Source organism: Gobius niger (genome assembly GCF_951799975.1).
Source record: "Gobius niger genome assembly, chromosome: 10".
In the NCBI taxonomy this organism is placed as follows: Eukaryota; Metazoa; Chordata; class Actinopteri; order Gobiiformes; family Gobiidae; genus Gobius; species Gobius niger.
The window spans coordinates 26,230,389-26,249,910 of record NC_136861.1 but is presented as its reverse complement, the minus strand read 5'-3'; the positions used below and the strand labels follow the sequence as shown (position 1 = coordinate 26,249,910).

Sequence of the window (19,522 nt, the reverse complement as noted above, 5' to 3'; positions counted from 1 at the left end):
AAGATGATGGAGAGTGGCCTTATGTACTTTATTTGGACACACAAGTACCTTCAATGGACTAGCATCACAAAGCCTAATGGATGACAATGGAATATGGAAACTCAGACTTGGATTACATACTATGCAAAGAGCACTTCAAGGATCTTCGTTGGCAAGAGGTAGGCCATGACTTCTTATTTAGTGGCATTATGGGGCAAGGTGCTAGCAGCTAGTTACTGCTAATGTTAGCATGCATGCAGTTTAGCTACTATGTTCTAAAAAGCTAACACTGAAATACATTAAAAATGGCTGCTGTTGCTAATTGATTATAGGCTATAGCTACTTCAGTTTAGCTGAATATTGTTCAACTGGGGGCAGTCAGTGAGTCAGTCAGGGAATTAGGCAGCATTCAACATTTAGACCACTTGACATGCTTTATTTCAGCATTCAAAAATAATTAAACACATCTCAATTATTATACACATACATAGTAGGTACAGATCCATGTGCTGTTGTCCCCATAGTCGCTTCTTATTGCTGGCTCTCTTTCTGTACATTTTTGAATTTGGGGAAAAAGACTGAGTTGTTATTTGAGGGGTGGGTGACATAGAAGAAAATATAGATCCACTTCACAAAGTTTGACGGTCTTAATCTAAACTAGACACCAGAAATTGACAGGTGGATTTTTAGCACCAAACGGTCCTGCGATTCCAACATGACCTCAACAATACAATACCACCATGTTGGAATTCAGACGACCCTTAATAAAGAATAGCACCTTAAAAGTTAGCTATTTTTGCTGCTGAAAACTTGACTACCCGACTGACTGCCACAACAGGCTTCCGTTCACACATACGGGTCCCTTTTTCAAAGCTGGAGGTAGCCATGAGACATTTTGTTCTTTAAAAAAAGGTTTCAACCCATGTGTTCTCTGCTGGTGGTTTTAATACAAGAGGACAGGAAGGAACAAACAAGCATACGTCCATGCCAAGTCAAAAGGATGGGCAGAAACAAACATGGCTGTCAGTTTCACCGTTTATTCATCAACACCTGAACGTGGTACAATGCATTTGGGTTCTGTCTGTTGGGACTGTCCTTCCTCTCTTTGCAGTGGTGTAGAAAAATAAGTCACTTGTGTAAACTCCAGAGAGGCCAGGTCGGGGCTTGATGGAATGCAGGGGAAGTCGATTTTTTACACTTTACAGAAGCATATATTATTTTCTTGTTGCCAGTGAAACAAAACGTCTTTACAGGATCCTTGGTGTTGTAAAAAAAAAAAAAAGAACTCAAAAATCAAGAAAAAAAAGTAGTGGTCCCAAACACGATGATGCCAATATTTCTGCGTCATCGCCATTTCGTTGAAGTGCAGGTTTTTAGGATGGAGGGCTTGCAAATTTGATAATGTTATGGTGGGGTTTTTTGTAGAGAGAGATGACTGCTAGAAAAAAAACAAAACACACACGCACGCACTCACGCACACAACAACAATTTCAAGTCCAGATTGCTCTTTTTACAAGAAACAGACAGGTCCCACTTCAATGCCAAACTCTTGGTCTGGAGCACCAACGTCCATAGGAGCGATATCAATGATGGGCAGCCGAGATGTTTTCGTTGTCTTGTAGTCGATAACTGTCTTGCCCCATGTTCCGGTGTGTGACTGAAAAGGAAAAAATACATAGCTTTAGTAATGTACAGCATAAGGTTACCAAACGTCTTATCTGGCAACATCTAATGGTAAATATTTATTTTAGACGAAAACTATACTATATAACTATACAACTGCTTATAATCTATGAACACATCTACAGAAGAAAGTCAATGTGGGACTTTTATCATACACATCTAATTCATTAATGCCATTTCTCCACGGGAGGTGCATTTGTCTGTTAAAAGCAGCAAAATCACAAAGAAATGGCCTGTGCAATTATCACACTTTGAAAACCCTGGTGCTTCCATACCGTGCATCCGTCCTCCAGAACACTGTAGGTGAAACGGCTGTTGCCCTCTGCTCTGATCTCGATCTCGTTGGAGCCCTGGAGGAGCAGAGCCTTCTTGAGGTTACCGACAGTGGCGTCAAAGTAGCCCACGCTGTTCTTGCAGTGGTAAGTGATGTTCTGAGTTGCCTCGGTGGACATGAGCCGCAGGAAGGTCATCTGAATGTTAACATCCTCTGGCTGAGAGCCCTCGCTGCCATACTCAAACTATGGATTCAAGAGGAGCGATTTCATGGGTCAGTTTTAAAGGTGACAAAGATTGAAGAAGATAGTGCTTTTGTTATTGTTAAAAATGCAGTACCTGGAAGCCATTGTTCATGGTCTCGCCGAACCAGACATGCTTCTTCTCCTTGATGTTCTTGCTCATGTACCAGTTCTTCTTGGCGACCTCAGGCTGAGATGGTGATACACACGTCTCTCCTGTCTCCATATTACAGTAGACTTTGATGGCATCCTGAGTGCAGCCCTGGTCGGGGTCAATCCAGTAGAAATCTATACAATTGAAAAACATCATACGAGGTCAAATCTTCCACCGTAAACTAATCATCAAAAGCTCAAAACTCTTGATTCTCACCGCTCTTCCACTCTGGATGGCACATCTTCAGGTCTCGGCAGGTTCTGGCAGGGTTCTTGCGGGTTCCGTCTGGGCTGCGGATCTGCTCGATTTGCTGGCTCAAGCTCTTGAGGGTGCTGTCCACCTCCAGATCACGGTCACGCAGAACATTGGCATCATCAGCACGGAACATACGGAAGGGATCAGGGGCCTTCTCCTGAGGCTGCGCAATGAATCCAAGGTCAAATCCACCACCAGGAGCACCTGGAGGTCCTGGGGGTCCGGGAGGTCCAGGAGGACCCTTTAAAAAGAGACAACAGGAACCTTAGCTCTATAAGTGTAATGCTGGTTAGCAAAATCTGGAGCAAAATCTATAGTTGGATGTCACACTCACAGCGGGTCCCATCTCCCCAGAACGACCGCGAGGTCCAGAAGGTCCAGTAGGTCCAGGAAGACCGCTCATACCGTCTTTACCAGAGGTACCAGCGGATCCAGCAGGGCCCTGCAAAAAACAATGAAAACTATAGTCATTCTGTCAGTCCTATAGGATCACAATATCAGCTCATCTCATCAACTTACTCTAGGTCCAGCAGGTCCAGAAGGTCCAGCGGGTCCTTGCTCTCCATTAGATCCCTAAGAGCAATTTCACAGATTATTGTGTGTGCGTGAGAGTATTTTTTTGATGATGCAGCATGCGCATAATGATTTTTAACTCACAGCGGGTCCAGGGGCTCCCTGCATGCCAGTGAATCCTCTGTGTCCCTTCATTCCTCTCTCACCAGCCTCGCCGCTCTCTCCCTTGTCTCCACGGGCTCCAGCGGGTCCCTGTTTGGATGACAGTGTTTTAGCTATTTTCACTGCTCTTTTGTTGCCATATTTCTAATTGGCCTACAACAGCTGATATTCTTCATGTCACATGTTACTTACACCAGGGCCTCGGGGTCCAGCAGGGCCAGCAACACCAGCAGGACCAGCAGGTCCCTGTCACCACAAAAGCATATATTAGTTATCAACCAGGGAGACCTTTCAGACATTTTCAGGAATTTCTTTGTCACGTACAGTCTCTCCACGGTCACCGCTCTTTCCAGCAGGTCCAACAGGTCCAGGGGCACCAGGAGGTCCAGGTGCACCAGGGGCGCCGGAAGCTCCGCCCTCACCACGGTCTCCCTGAAAGGAACGTAAAGATATTGTGTTAGAACAACAATCTCCAATCTTGATTGTGATTCTTGATCGTGTACAGAGTTGCACTTGCTTTGGGCCCAGGAGCTCCATCGCGTCCAGCAGCTCCCTCGTTACCTGGGGATCCCTAAATACCAAAACATATCCAGTCAATCATTCTATTATGCATGAAGTGGAAAGGATATCAGACTGGAAAGTTGTTCATACCTCACGTCCAGCCTCACCAGGGGCACCACCAAGTCCAGGGGGTCCCATGGGTCCAGGGGGTCCACGCTCACCACTAGGCCCACCAGATCCTTGCTTTCCAACCTCTCCCTATATGTAAAACAATATAAGTCAGTCAAATAGTTCCTCTTCTACCATACCGTTTAAGTCGATGTTTAAAAACTTACAGCGGGTCCGGGCATTCCAGGGAAACCTCTCTCTCCTCTCTGTCCAGGGAGACCAACAATACCACGCTGTCCAGCAATACCGGAAGGTCCGGGCAGACCCGCATTACCCTAGAGGATTAAAAACAGAGAGAAAGGAACCTATAATCCTCACCATTTTCATCACATAATTAAGGAGCAGTCAAGATCTTTTGGAGAAAACTTACAGATGGACCTTCAGCGCCAGGGCTACCCTTCTCTCCGGGAACTCCGGGAGCTCCAGCAGAACCAACCTCACCAGGGCGACCAGCAGGACCAGTCTCACCACGGTTTCCTTTGGGTCCTTCCTTGCCAGCGGGTCCAGCAGGTCCAGGTGCTCCAGAGTTGCCCTATTCGTGGAGAAAAACTGAGTTTAACACCCTGGCACAACTATTTATTTCAAAAGTAACTTCCACAAGTCAATATTTCAATATCCAAAAGGTCATTATTACTTACAGAGGGGCCGGGAGGTCCAACTCTTCCAGCAGCACCAGGGAAGCCAGTGGCTCCCTGAAGAAAAGTAAAGCATCAGTTAATACAATAGGACAGAAACTATTTGCTATCAAATTCTACTAGCACCACAGTGTGAGAGACTTACGGGAGGTCCAGCAGGTCCACGGGCTCCCTTAGGGCCGGTGTTTCCAACAGGACCCTGAAAGAGCATGTTTATGTCAGGGCTTTTGACAAATACATTAAAGACGGTTGGTGTCATTTTGTCACAGTTAACAAACCTGAGGTCCAGGGGCACCAGTGGGTCCAGCAGCTCCAGGGGGACCAGAATCTCCCTTAGCACCATTATCTCCAGACTCTCCCTTACCACCAGGCTGTCCATCAGCACCCTGAAGTGGCAAAACAGACGTTAGCACCATTCTGAGCTAGCTGAAGATGAAAATGGAGGAACATCTATGTTTCACTAACAGGAGGTCCAGCGAATCCAGCAGGTCCAGGTGGTCCAGACTCTCCACGCTCACCCTGAGGATCACACCAGCAACATTATTTGTAAACATGTTCATACCATCTAATCTGTTAACTGAGTCAGTGAGCAGGAAAGGATTTGGATATAAGTTGCAGAAGCAACAAATGAGCATGGATGCTAATAAAACATACAGGGGCACCACGGGCTCCAGAAGGTCCAACAGGTCCACCAGGGCCAGACTCTCCCTTGTCTCCAGTGGATCCAGCAGGTCCGGGAAGTCCAATAGGTCCAGTCATACCACGAGGACCGTCTTTACCAGGAGCTCCATCACCACCCTTTGCTCCCTGATCTCCCTGAAAGAATAACATCAGTGTGTTTAACATGTCATTCTGCACATCTATGCACAGATGCATTTGAATCAGAATGTAGCTCTTACTCTGTCTCCCTTCAATCCTGGCAGTCCAGCAGCGCCACGCTCACCGGGCATTCCCTGCAGTCCGGGGGGACCCTGAGCTCCAGGAGCACCGGGGGCACCAGCATCTCCCTACAGAAACAACATGTTGAAAGAAATTGCTACAACATTTAAATTTCAGTGGTATCGTTTAAGATCTGGATTACCTTGGCACCATCACTTCCAGCAGATCCAGGACCACCACGAGCACCAGCAGGTCCAATAGCACCGGGGGCACCACGCTCACCAGGGAAACCTCTGTCACCCTAAGAAGAACGACAAGAACTCAACTTGAGAAATGGACACTTAATTTAGTACTGAATTATATGTTAACTCTATATTGACAGACTTTGAGGGGCAGAAGTTACTTACTCTAGCTCCAGCAGGTCCTGGGGCTCCAGCTTCTCCGTTCAGACCCTACAAAAACACCAAGAGACAATTAAAGAAAGAGATTAATTAACTAATTTTAAATTTGCTCAATAATTCAGTATGACAACCCTTACCTGCTCTCCAGGCTTTCCGCTCTCACCAGTAGAACCCTGAGGTCCTGGGAGTCCCTGGAATCCAGGAGGTCCACCAGGTCCCTGTTCTCCTCTCTCACCAGCAGGGCCCTAAAAGTGAAAAGATAAAACTCAATACCTGTGCATCCTGCACATGTTCAAAGGTTCTGTAGTGATGCAAGTTTATTTGACTTACAGCGGGGCCAGAGGGTCCCTGAGCGCCAACCTCACCATCCTTTCCAGGGGCACCCTAGATAGAGGAAACAGCACATGTTAGTGATGATTTTCCTTTTCAATAGTAATATTAGGGAGTGATCAAGAGTGCAACTTACACCAGCTCCAGTTGGTCCCATCACACCTCTCTCACCAGGTTTTCCTGCCTCACCCTAGACACAGACCCGGGCAGGTGAGTTTATGTTAATGCTTGTCTGTTTTTACGTAAAAAGTCAATAAATCACTCACAGCGGCTCCCTTGGGTCCGGGGAATCCCATAACTCCAGGCTGGCCTCTGGCTCCAACAGGTCCTGGGGCTCCAGGGCGACCATCTTGTCCAGAGGCTCCCTATGAAACATTTAAAGAAAAACATTATAAAGCATTTATTCCCTCTGATATAATTCAGCTCTCATCATTTGCTGATGTTAGTGAATGTAGACTTACAGAAGGTCCCGTCTTGCCATCGGGTCCAGGGCTGCCAGGGCTACCAGTCATACCCTTAGCACCAGGCAAACCAGGCTCACCAGTGCGACCAGACTCACCGGTGGAACCTTTGGGTCCAACCAGACCAGGGGCTCCACGCTCACCAGGGGCACCCTAGAAAAAAGAAATGAGTGAATGTCAAAATAGGAACAGGGAAAAAAGATCACACATTCATAAACTGGCATTAGGGCTTAACATGAATGAGGAAAATCTTGAATATACATGAACTTCTACACATTTTTGAGTTACCATGAGTTTTTGTTTTCAGCCGTTATGGCAAAAAAAAAAAGTGTAAATCTCAGATCATGGATGGCCTCAGTGATTTAGAGATGTATCTCTTGTGATATGAATATTATGTCACCTATAATTACACCAACCATAATTTGGCTGTGCATTGTGCAACTCAAAGTAGAAACCAATTAAAAAGTTCATAACCCCATGATATCTTCATTAGATGTTCACAATCAAACAGTTCAAAGTCAACATGTGGCTGCGTTCAGTGAACTCCCGTCCCAGATTCAGTTTTTGATTTGGATAATCTGATCACCCTATATACTTGACGATACATATCAGAATATGATTTTTGTTTTACTGACCTTGGCTCCAGCAGGGCCATCAGCTCCAGGGAAACCACGGCCTCCAGGTCCACCCTATAGTGAACAAAATAAGATTATCTTAGCAAGGGTGCTTCATTTGACACATACATTATTATTGTTTGTTTTGACAGTCTCTAATGTTGAGGGTTTGGTTTGCAATGAAAATGCATAAAGACTGTTCTATATAACTTTACTAATGTATCCTTTCGTCACTTACAGTATTACAATATGATGTATACAACATAAAATATGATAGTACATACTCTCTCTCCGGGGGCTCCACGGGATCCAGCAGCTCCAGGCTCACCTCTGGAACCTCTCTTGCCCTCTTCACCAGGAGGTCCTGGGGGTCCCTGAACTCCTGCAGCACCCTAAAGATGCACACAAAGTGTGTTGTGTAAATGAGAGACCATGCATTATATTTCTTAATGTGGATTGGGCTGAACTTACAGCCTCTCCCTTGGCACCAGGCTCTCCCTTGGCTCCAGGGACACCAACCTCACCCTGAAGATTAAAAGAAAACAAAATGATTAAACACATGACAACTATACAAATGTATGGAGACATTTCCTAAGTCCCATTCAACCTTGAGGAAAAACATCAAGGTCTTAAGTGTTAAAACGTAGGGTTGAATATATGGGTGAAATATCAAGCATTACTCACAGTGTTACCCTTGGCTCCGGCAGCACCAACTGCACCCTGAGGTCCAGGTGGTCCACGAGGTCCGGGGAAACCAGGAGCTCCAGCAATTCCAGAGGCACCCTGCAGAGGGCAGCATACAACAATATAGTCTCATGCTGCAGTAACTGGACTGAGTCTATCTTTCCCAATCACACGGCTTCTCTCTTATTTAGTAAATAAAATATTGACAATGTTTTCATAGAAGCACTTACAGGAACTCCCTTAGCTCCAGCAGCACCATCGGCTCCAGGGTTTCCCTGCGAGACAAATCAAACTTAGACCTGAGGCGGCACAGACTTTTGCTGTGTCCAAATTATTGATGAAAATGGGACAGAGTTGATTGCTGTCACGTACAGAAGGTCCAGCGGGGCCAGCAGGTCCGGGGTTACCAGGCTCTCCACGGGCACCAGCGGGGCCCTCGGGTCCACGAGCACCCTGAGCTCCTACATCACCCTAAAAAGACAATACTGTTGGATTAATACAAGAATATTGTTTATCTCTTGGGAAGATTCTGCATCAAGTGGCTATAACACAGTAACAATAACATGCATGATCTGTTTTTTGAAAAAATAATTCCAAAATATTTTTCAACGGTCAATTAGGTCAATAATCCAAACAAAACTAGAGTAACGACTAAACTGCAAACAAAAAACAATAAGAGAGAAAAGCTATATACGTACTTTGGATCCAGGGCCACCGGGGAATCCAGGAGGTCCAGCGGGGCCAGTGGGGCCCTGTAAGATGAGGCAGAAACAGTGAATACAAAATGATCACGTCAGTGCTCCATTTAAAGACATGACTGTGAAAAGCTGTGGAGACTTACTGGAGGTCCAGCAGCACCACCGGCACCATCGTTACCACGAGCTCCCTACAACAACAGACCTATCAGTTTGGATGAAAACATTTGAATAAAGACTAATGGCCTGTGTGTTGTTCACTCACAGCAGCTCCAGTTGCACCAGGACGGCCTCTCTCGCCAGGCAGACCACGGGGGCCCTGACAAAGAAGAACAGGAAGTCAGACGCCGATTGGCAATAACGAAAAGTATTGAAGATGCGGTGACTTACCATAGCACCAGGAGTACCATTCTCTCCAGAAGCTCCGGCCTCTCCCTGTGCACAAAGGTATGGACATTATATCACTTATGTCACGTGCACTTGATGTAGATGCTAATCCAATATAAGTATACATCATAAATATTAATGTATTCCTACTGTTAGCTAATGACTTAAGATAGAAAGTGACTTAGTAGCAGAGGAGGGAAGAGTAGCCAAAATATATACTCAAGTTAGAGTAATGTTACTTTAAAGCAGTACCCCATGTAATCATGATATAGCCTTATATAGCAGCATATAGTCTTATTTAGCATTTTTCCAGATGCTCAAAGTCGCTTCACAATTCTGTGCATTATTGACCAAGTTAAAGTTAAACAGTAATGGGGTTAAAAGCTACTTGAGTACTAACTAACTGTGTGAAAGTCTAAATGTTTTAGTGTCATTGTAATCCCACAAACCAAATATAAAAAACATTGTTTTTCAAAGAATACACAATTATATAAAACTAACAATTATTTAGATAAAAATGTAAGTTTAAATTAATTAAACTTTGGTTCATGTCCATCTGTCGACATGGACTTACAGACTTATTCACAGTGTTAAGAGTAACCAAAGGTTTTACACCAGCAGGAGTACAGAATATTATTACTGTGTGATACTCCAGGAAGTACAGTCACTTCAAAAAGTTACACCTGCTTCAACTTAGTAGTAACAAATAATAAAAGCATGATCCGTAAAGAAATATTCAAATGAATGAGATCCAAGCGATGAGTAGAGCGATATTATTTTATCAACCTTAAAGTCATAATCTCAGAATGAATTAAGAAGTAATCTGTTACATTTTTAATCCTTCAAATTAAAACAAAAAAAGTTGCACACAGTGATTCACTGCAATTCTAAATGATTTTTTTTAAATGAAAGGGTGCATTTGGACAAAGGTTTAGCCTTGAATCTGGTTTGTTTGACTGTGGCACAATAACACAAGCCTATGACATACTAACATAGTCTTGGTACTGTGGGAATTTCCTTCCTCACCTTTGTCACTGCTTCTGTTTCTTGCACCTGCATAACTGATCATGTTTAACATTTCCTGCTCATTTCTTTTAGATGTGCAATTTCTTTTTATCCAAGTTAAAGGGCGAGGATTTGGAAAGGAATGACACATTTTCATTTAGCTAAAATTGAAAGTTTGAGACGTGCATTATAAATGTTGCTCGTTTTTGCTAACATGTGTTTCTAGTCTGCACTTGTCTTTTGGTCCTTAAGTTTAAATAAACCAAATAGCCAAATAGACCAAGGGTAGGTACATTAGGCCAATTGAGGTCCCCAGAATATGATTGCACATGACAGAGATTTAAACACCTGTCAACATAGTAAAAGCACCATACCGGAAGTATTGCTATCAATTCCTATGAACAGAATACCAGAAAACTCTGTTTATTCTATGTAGGGAACAGTACAACTAATTGTACAAATAGTAGTACCATCTTATCTGTAACTCGGACACAAATTGACACAGGAACAAGCAAACACGTCATATCCTGAAATATAAACGTACCTTGGGTCCAGCAGGGCCAGAGTCTCCCTTGGCACCATCAGCTCCACTGAATCCCTATGAAGACCAAATCCAATCTGTTAGCTTATGTCCTGTTGTCGTTTAGAACAGTTTATATCTGACTTGCTGGGGTGACACTCACTCTGTGTCCTTTGATTCCGGGCAGTCCAGGGGTTCCGGGGAATCCACGAGCTCCCTAAACACATCACACTTTGATTTAGTTGTTTTTCACTATTGTCTGCACGGCCGCTTGTTGGTATTAAGATTACCTGAGCTCCAGCAGGTCCGCGCTCACCGGAGCGACCAGGTTTGCCAGACTCACCCTAAAAGCACAGTCAGTACAGTTAAACATATGCAAGACGTAGTTAATGATAACAATGATTTCAGTACTTATATGTTCTTACATCCTCTCCGTTCTTTCCAGGAGGGCCAGCTGCACCACGAGGACCCATGGGACCCTATGAGATGGACAACAAAGATGGACAATAATGTCAGGGTGAGATGAAAAGGGCAAGATGAGTATGTTTTGTTTTTTTCATGGATTTTTTTTCCACTTACAGCAGCTCCAGCCTCACCAGGCTCACCAGGGGGGCCAGTAAATCCTTGAGGGCCCTATAGGGGGAGACAAAGACCATTACAAGACACATCTGAATAAACAAGGCAAACTACTGCTGTCAATGCAATGCAAGCTGTATGTTCAAGACTAAACCGTTTGGAGCATACTTGTTTTGTTACTTGTTACTTGTACGTTTATTTATTTGTGTTGGGTGTGGTCAAAATTAGTTTTAAAGTTATGTGACAGTAAAATGTAATATGAAAGAAATGAAAGACATTATTAGTGATGACAATCATGTGCAAAAGAGTGCATCTCAAACCATAGTATTTGTTTGCAGTAAGTCTGCATTTACCATTCTGACCATAACATTCCTATAAATGTACCTCAACACAACCATTTTAGTTTTCACGGGCATGAGAAAAGTGGTGCTCTCCACATAGTAAAAGTTACATAAAAGATATGTCACACTGCACGTTGAGAGCACACTTAGATCTTAAAATGGGCACACAAAAAAGATGCTTTTCAAACCAGACATCAGAAGCACAAAAATGTGCTTTCTGAGCTAAATCAGGGCAATAACAGGTCTAACTATGTGCCATGTCCAAACTTGAGCTGAACTGGGGCTAAAATAGGACAAAACCAGGTCTAAACCAGCTCCTAAAAGTGGACAAAAACATGAATAGGCCTACATTTGTCAATGAGTTAAATAAAGGTGGAGCAGAGTAACCAGAAGCAACCAACGCACTGCCACCGGTGGAACCAATACCACAGTTTGAGAAACACTGCCCAAGTATATCAACTTTTGCTCTTTATGTTTTGCAGAGTGTTGTACTCACGCTTGAGCCAGGAGGTCCAGGAGGTCCGCGGGGTCCCATAGGGCCCTAAACATGACACCAAAACAGGTCAGTTCAAACAGTAATGGAGTGCATTACCCCCGAGAGTGTTTTTGGCCTCATACTCACCATAGGTCCAGGCACAGGCATGGCAGGGGATTTGTCATCATAGCCACCAGACATCTGAGGGGAGAAGTTCTGGGGGGGAAAAGACAACTTTCATTAAAAACAGCTGAATGAATTCCAACATTTTCAGACACTTATTTGAAAATACAAGTGATTATTTATTATTAATTCATGGTCACTACAGCTCAGTGTATAGTCATTCTGAAATTGTTTTTGTTTTTTAAGTTCACAATTAGCTTTGTTGTTTCTAATAAATGCCAGGTCCGTTAATGCTATGCTAATGCTAATGTTATTTAGCACGAAGCTGGAAATCTAGAATAACAATTATTGGTCAATTCTAAGAGCAACACTTGTATGCTCCAGATGAAAGGCACATGAAAACCTGCTGAAGAGTTCATTTGTGGAGATTGAGAGCCACTTAAAAAAGATTAGACCTCTGAGTGTTCATTAAGTGAATTCAATTGAAGCACAGAGCAGCTTTGATCATGTATTTAATTGTTATATATTTTTCATGTGTCACTCAACAGTGTATTATCTTTTTTTCTGCATGAGACCCCAATCCTGCTTAACAACACTTACACTTCCCAAATTATTTATACATTTCCAAGTTGAGGACCCCTGAACGATCGACTTCATTTTATGACCTTTTGACCTTTCCCTGACCTCAGACTGAGCAGAAGTCACCGGTCCTAATCTAGGTCAAACTGAAGCATGAATGGTGGGTTTATTTTCCCTCAAAACTCTCTCCAGTTTCCTCACTGAATAACAATAAAACAAACAAACAAAACTTACTCCACCAAGGCCAGGGGGTCCAGGGGGGCCGGGAGGTCCAGGAACTCCAGGCTGTCCAGGGATGCCATCTCTACCGGCAGGGCCAGCAGGACCCTGCAGAGAAACAAGGCATTACATTAAAATTCAAAAGCTTTGAACTGTTAAACACAGACATTTCTGCTACACGATGCAAACATGTGAATATGTTTGTATTATGCACAACATAGAGCTCAGTCCCGCCCTCTTTCGGTCATGTGGTGAGCACTAAAAAAATCGCATTCATTTTATGCATTAACTTTTCGAAAAATAAACTGAAAATATAAAGAGTTCAAAAGCATGACACAGGCTGATCAGCTATGTGCTAACTGACGACCGGCGCGCTGATACTTTAAGAAAGACAACTCTAAATACTTGAAAATTTGAGAACTTTTCAGTTTATAAAGTTTTACATAAATCTTCATTTTAAAATGGTGTGTTTTGTGTCCATGAGTTAGCACGTAGCTGGTTAGCCTGCGTTGTTCTTTTAAATTCTAAAATGTTTGAAAAGTCAATGTATAAAATGAATGTGAATTTTACTTCCGGCACCAACCGAATGTCCGCAAGTGGGCGGGACTCTTGAGAGTGTAAACAATTAATCAGCTTTAATGGCAGATCATGTGACCAACCAGGAAGTACACGCTGCCAGCTGGTCAAGTAATATCATCAAAATAAACACTGGATGAAATATTAAGGATCTTCAGTAAAAAGTATGAAAATCAAAAATAAGTAATCCGTTTTTTGATATACTTATTAATCTATAGCTCAAGATTTAAAAGGTATGTTATAAATATCTATTAATGTTTGTTACAGGTTTTTATAAAAAGTTCCATAGAAACATACAATCTAGTGAACATGTTATGCCTGGGCTGAGGAGCCGTAAAGCAAAATGCCTTAAATTAAACTGAACCAGGAAAGAATCCAACTTCGTGCGTTGCATGTTGCAGCTTGAATGTTCCTTATTTCACTGCTGTACAACTTTGACCCTTCCAACTGCTCGGACACTTTTGATGTATTGATGTATCATTTACAAAATGCTATAGTTGTAAAAGAGAAACATATTGTCATTGTATTCATATTTTCATGACTTTAGAAGCAGCTTCTGTTTTTACCGCTGCTCTAAAAACACACCACGCTAACACTAGACACTTGCTTTCTACGTGGCTTCCACAAACCACAGCGGCCACATCCACAGAGCGAAACCAATCATTTTTAAAAAAGCATTTCACTTACCCGGTCTCCCTTGGGCCCACGCTCTCCTCTGGGTCCCTGTGGGAAATATGAAATTTGCATTTTGTAATCAAATAAATTAATGAATGCATAAAATCTATTCTTCTTCTGACTCTAGACCAAACATCTACTAATCATATGCTCACATTTGGAAAGAAACAAACAAATGCCTACCTCAACCTGAGCATCCTGGAATCCTGCCAAAACATGGAAAACATCAATCTGATTAGATTTAAAACAAATCTTTAAACACCACAGTCTCATTACAGATGTGAAGCGAAATCATGGTTCGCCTCAGTTGTTTAAATATTGTTAAAGAGTTGCTCTTTCTATGAACTGCATGGGTAGAGAAGGACATAACTGGAGATCAGTATTGCATTATCCGACACTTTGACTTTTATAGAACATTGTTGTATGTTTGATGACGCTTTAGATGGGAAAAACTTGACTATAAACATGATTACTGTAGTCATTGCTGCCTTTTAGTTCAGTTTTGAGTGACCACTTTCTCTGCCAACGCAAAGCTTTGATAAACCAGAAAATACATGAGGATGATGCTGACTGACTGAAGTTCAAAGTGATCAAAAATAGATGCATGTCTTCTATAGTAATGAATGCTTTATAAATGTACATACAACAGGCTGATTGAGTAAAGCAAGCGACGCTAAAGTCACATGTCCCTGGCAGTGCCTAAACAGTGAAGAGAATTTGCGCAGTACCGTCGTCGGGGCAGATGGGGCAGCACTCGTCGTGGGGGATGATGGGGTTGGGGCAGTCCACGTCTTCGCAGATCACAGCATCACACAACACGGAACCGCTGTCGCACACACAGATCTGGCAGGGCTCGGGTTTCCATACGTCACGGTCAGCAAACACCTGGCCGTCCATGGTGCAGCTCCCACTTTGGCCTGAAGAGGGCGCCACAGAGAGAGGGGGGGGTAGAGGTCAGACATCTGGCACCATAGAAATAACTATAAGGCCTAACCCAAGGAAAGCAAGTAAACACTGGGAGATTATTGACCAAATAAACTCTAAGGTTATCTTATGTTGCCAATGCTCAAATACTTTTATTTTAAGAGATGCTGTTTTGTACATTTTGATCATAAAGTTTACGAAACATTTATATTTTAATGCCAAATGAATGGTTTGTCAGAATAAAGGTAAATGTGTCCCTAATGCCTGATTTTTCTGTTCTTATTTGTTCAGGTGAAAAACAATTCAGCGGCTGAAGCTTTGAACAAATGAATGGAAATGTGCATCAGAGCCACAAAGCAGCGTTTGGACTTTTTTCACCGAAGAGGAAAACTAAAGTCTCCAGTGCTTCTCCTCTTCCTGCTCCATAACAGCCATATTCTGTCACATTTTCCAGCATCAGCTGCAGCATCACATGTGTGTTTTTTTTTTCTAACTCAAATGCAGGCTTCTCTGGGCCTCCTTCTGAGGTCCTACGACGTGCCTGAGTGCTGAGCTCAGAGCGTGCACTGTCGGCTTGGCAGCGGGGCCTGGAAACTCTCCGCATGTGTTTGCAATTAGAAGCAGCAAAAAAAAAAAAAGAGTGGAAAGAAAGAGGAGGGAGGGGGGGCGAGCGTGGGACGTGGCGGACAGATGTTGCTGGCTGTTGTTCAGAAACTCCTCTAGGTGGCGCTGTGAGTCCATGCGCTCACACACAGGCCTCCCCCCCCCCACACCTCTAAACCACAGCTGCTGAACTTCTCCAGACAGTGGAGCCACATCTGGAAAAAGTGACTTGGGCTTGTGCTTGGTTTTTTCCAGGGCCTCCTTCCTTTGTCTTCCCAAAGTTTTCACTCACTGTCCCCCAACTTCCCCGAATTTGTCTCAAAACTGCCTCTGCTCCTGTGATTGTGACAGACAAGACTACGCCTGCTCTTCACACTCTCACCTGGCCTGCCTGATAGTTGGCCTGAGGCTGTGAATTACCTTGCCACATTGTGGAAGCCACTGTGCCTTTTCTGTCTGGAGATCCTTGTGTTTTGGTCATCAAGAGCACACTTCCTCCCTCATCCTACACCCCATCCATCAACACTACCCTAGCTTTGCCTTAGATGGACTCGGGTTGTAAATAAGAAGCCCTGTGAACCTAAAGTAAAGGGAAGCTATGCATGGACATAGGAAGCATGCCTGGTATAGCTTTTAAAGGCCTTGCCTGGAGGAGAACCTGCACAGACTCGCTTTGCACACATCAAGAGGGGCAGAAGGCACAGGCGAGCACAAGGAGACAGGCCTTTTTGAGATGCCCACGCCTTTATAAAGATACACCTCAATCTAACTTTCTTGGCAACAAACTGCTACCGCTCGAAATGATGGAAGTGCACATCATCTGGCCCACGCTCTGCTTCCAGTTATGTTGCCAGCTCTCAGCAGATGTCCACACCCGATGGCATATCCAAAGTAGCAGGTAAAAAAAAAAAGAAAAGCCAAACCAAAAGTTGCTGTCAGAATCTCCAGGTTTGAAAACTTACGGTCATCATCAAATCCCTGGGCATTGACCAGGAGCACGGTCGCGCCGAGCAGCAGCGCCAGCCGCATATCCACAAAGCTGAACATGTCTAGATGCCACCAGACATGTAGACTCTTTGGGGCAAGAAAAGGAAGGGGTCTTCTTGGTCTCCTACACTCCACTCATACACGGGGTAGGGTCCGCTTTGCCGATCACCGTTGTTCCTGACCCCAGCAGAAAACTCCCTACTGCCTTCCCTCACTCTCACCCGGGGCTTTTATATGTGGAGCCTGGAGAACTGGGAGGTACTGCGACGCACCCTCATTAGCCCGCTGCCTGCGCACGTTTAGGGAAGACAAAAACGGACCCCTCCTTCACAGCAGAAAAAAAAAAAAAAACCCTAGCAGAAAAGACAGAGAAGAAGTGGTAAAAGCAGCAGGTCCCTCCTTCTGTGAGGCCAGAAACCTGATCTGTGCAGCATCAGCCACGGCTCACTGTCCTTCCACTTCCTTGTTATTTGAAGTGCTTTATCCTAATCTTGCCACTTTCTGCTGATTTGTCCTCCATTAAACGTCTTTGGTGTATCTTGCATATTTTGCTTGGTTGTTTTACTTTCCAGGGGTTTTTACGGCCGAGCTGTCAAGCTGTGAACATGTGCTGAACTCTGCTGTTTGATGTGTTCGCTTAGTCTGAGTTTGCCTCCTGCTGATTCAGTTTGACCTTAAAGTTCCATTGTTCTCAAGCACAACTTTCAGCTTTGGTCATCAACACTTGGGTTATGTGCATTAATGGATTACAGTTATTGCCCTCAGAATGAAAAGCATGGCAGCCTCTGTTCATGTGCCCTTTCTGTCATCATAATGTGTACAGGGCCTGCATGAGCCACAAAGCAAAGTACAGAATGAAACGAGACGATTTGAACAATAACTTCGCAGAAATTGTATATATATAAATATTTTTTACAGTTTCTAAATAAACTGAGGAGAAATCGTACATTTTCTGATTTATTTTTAATCTATGACACTCAAAGAGCGCTCACCACCTTTCTCATAGAGATGTAGTCATGAGATTTCATTCATCAGCCATGTATATTGTGGAGGCAATAATCGCTGCACAACAAGAAGGTCCCAGGTTTCATTTCTGGATCTGTCTGTGCGGACATTGAATGTTCTCTGCTTGTCTTGGTGAGAATCCTCCATCAACTCAAAACATGAACGCAGGGCAAGACCTTCTAGGAGATCCTGGCTCAAAATCTGGAGATGTGTCCGGGACTGTGGTCGTCACTCCTGCAGGTTGCTCTGAGGCATTGGCTTTGGCAGAGGACATATTTTCTATGGAGATGATAAAGTCTACAAATACAATACAAATATTAGAAGAGACAGTAGAAATAATTTTAATACTGTTTGTCACTTGGGCCGGACTCAGAAATGGCACAAATCAACACCTCTGGGTGTGACACTGCTCTGTACCAACAACAGGTTTAAATTAAGCTCTATAAGCCGTAAGGCCGACTACATGCAAAAACTATGATGTTTTTTAGGTGTGTCTGGGGGGAGGCCTAAAATCTTTAAAAATCTTTATCCCTTTTATTTATTTGGCTTGAAATGATTGAATCAGCTTCAAACATTCAGTAAGGCTATCGGTCATCAGCTGCTCTACAAACAAAAAATAGTCTTCATTGTATGAGTGGTAAGACTATACAGTATAAAAAGAAGGAAACAAAACAACATTGTTTAGAACTCATCGTCTTGGTTTAATGATTCTTATCTTAAGTTTTTGATCATCAGTAGATTGTTTGAGACCTTAATTTGTCACCACCAGGTCTTCCCTTAATAACTTTGACTGGGCTGTTGCAGTGGTGCTCAGTTGAACAATAGGCCTGTTGGAGTTGCTATCTGCCAATGCTTAACTGTCCTGTTTCCTATGAACCAACCAGATGTTGCTTTTTTCCTTTTACAGCAGTGGCTGCAGAGAGCTAAACTTGCTACTCTTTGGAAATACCTGCACAATTGTGGGGTCTGCAGACTATATGATTGTTATTGGCAGTCAATAATAAAGGCCCTTTTTTAGCGGCCCCCCGTCCAAATAAAGGATTATACGGCGATCCCCTCGCCTCCCCCTCAGAGCGCGCCGGGCCGACGGCAGGTGAGCTGTAATTAAGGCCAAAGCGCACATTAAGAAGCAGATGAGCCGAGGGAGACGAGTGGCCTGTGCCATCTGATCCAGAGGAGGCAGACACGTAGCACAGTCTGGAGCCTCTAATTCCCCCCTCCTCTGTGCTCTCTGCTGCTGCGCAGATACCTCCACATTATCCAAGTGTCTGCCTCTTACAGTGAGCGCTCAGTGGAATGCACTCTGAAGAAGAAAAGGCCGAGAGGCAGAGCAGAGGTGGAATCGCCAGCTCATCACTCCCTCAGTCTCCTCTGAATGAAGCGTCATAGCTTCATGATTCAACACACATTCCCATTCTCTGTGGACCACTAGTGATATTTCTGATCAAAAAGGAGTCTGCTGCATTTACTTTGACTGAGTGCTATTTTCTGTAGACCCTAAACAGCAATTAACCAATTGTGACAGTCTGCCCATACGTCATAATGACCAGATTTCTACAAACTCTACACAATATCAGAGCTGAAGATCTGGCACAGCGTCTTCACAAATCTACTGTTCTCAGCTACACATGGTGCTTCACAGGGACAATTTGTCAGCAAAGGCAGGAAGAGTCCTGAGGTTTATGCCTGAATCCTCACCAGTGTAGCAAGTAAGTAAGTAAGTGCTTTATTTGTCATTGTACAACTGTACAACGAAACAGTGTTCAGGTGTTAGTCCTGAGCCGCTGCAACTGAGCAACGCCACCATAGTGGGCCAACCAGACCAGCATGTTTTTGGAGGTATAGGGCAACTGTAGCACCTGGAGGAAACCTGGCTGGCTTCCTTCAGTCCTCCACTG

At 43.8% G+C, this 19,522-nt stretch overlaps 1 protein-coding gene and 1 long non-coding RNA gene across 2 annotated transcripts; one reads left to right on the top strand and one right to left on the bottom strand.

Annotated features, from left to right (window-relative positions):
* Nucleotides 1–1,002: 1,002 nt before the first annotated feature.
* col1a1a (collagen, type I, alpha 1a) lies at nucleotides 1,003–17,161 on the bottom strand. Its single transcript, XM_079563968.1, has 48 exons — nucleotides 16,595–17,161; nucleotides 14,834–15,022; nucleotides 14,289–14,311; nucleotides 14,118–14,153; nucleotides 12,870–12,962; nucleotides 12,081–12,149; nucleotides 11,955–11,999; nucleotides 11,121–11,174; nucleotides 10,967–11,020; nucleotides 10,832–10,885; nucleotides 10,705–10,758; nucleotides 10,566–10,619; nucleotides 9,020–9,064; nucleotides 8,895–8,948; nucleotides 8,776–8,820; nucleotides 8,633–8,686; nucleotides 8,307–8,405; nucleotides 8,165–8,209; nucleotides 7,935–8,033; nucleotides 7,722–7,775; nucleotides 7,535–7,642; nucleotides 7,272–7,325; nucleotides 6,637–6,789; nucleotides 6,442–6,540; nucleotides 6,312–6,365; nucleotides 6,176–6,229; nucleotides 5,983–6,090; nucleotides 5,852–5,896; nucleotides 5,647–5,745; nucleotides 5,465–5,572; nucleotides 5,220–5,381; nucleotides 5,031–5,084; nucleotides 4,844–4,951; nucleotides 4,711–4,764; nucleotides 4,569–4,622; nucleotides 4,301–4,462; nucleotides 4,098–4,205; nucleotides 3,913–4,020; nucleotides 3,775–3,832; nucleotides 3,586–3,689; nucleotides 3,454–3,507; nucleotides 3,244–3,351; nucleotides 3,106–3,159; nucleotides 2,921–3,028; nucleotides 2,548–2,827; nucleotides 2,275–2,465; nucleotides 1,938–2,180; nucleotides 1,003–1,636 (listed from the first exon to the last, which is right to left on the bottom strand). The coding sequence occupies exons 1-48, from the start codon at nucleotides 16,677–16,679 to the stop codon at nucleotides 1,490–1,492; spliced, it is 4,344 nt and encodes a 1,447-aa protein (XP_079420094.1). The 5' UTR covers nucleotides 16,680–17,161; the 3' UTR covers nucleotides 1,003–1,489.
* LOC306968554 lies at nucleotides 10,986–16,561 on the top strand. Its single transcript, XR_013793266.1, has 3 exons — nucleotides 10,986–11,081; nucleotides 11,941–12,020; nucleotides 15,321–16,561. It is a non-coding gene; the product is annotated as an uncharacterized lncRNA (long non-coding RNA).
* Nucleotides 17,162–19,522: the final 2,361 nt, after the last annotated feature.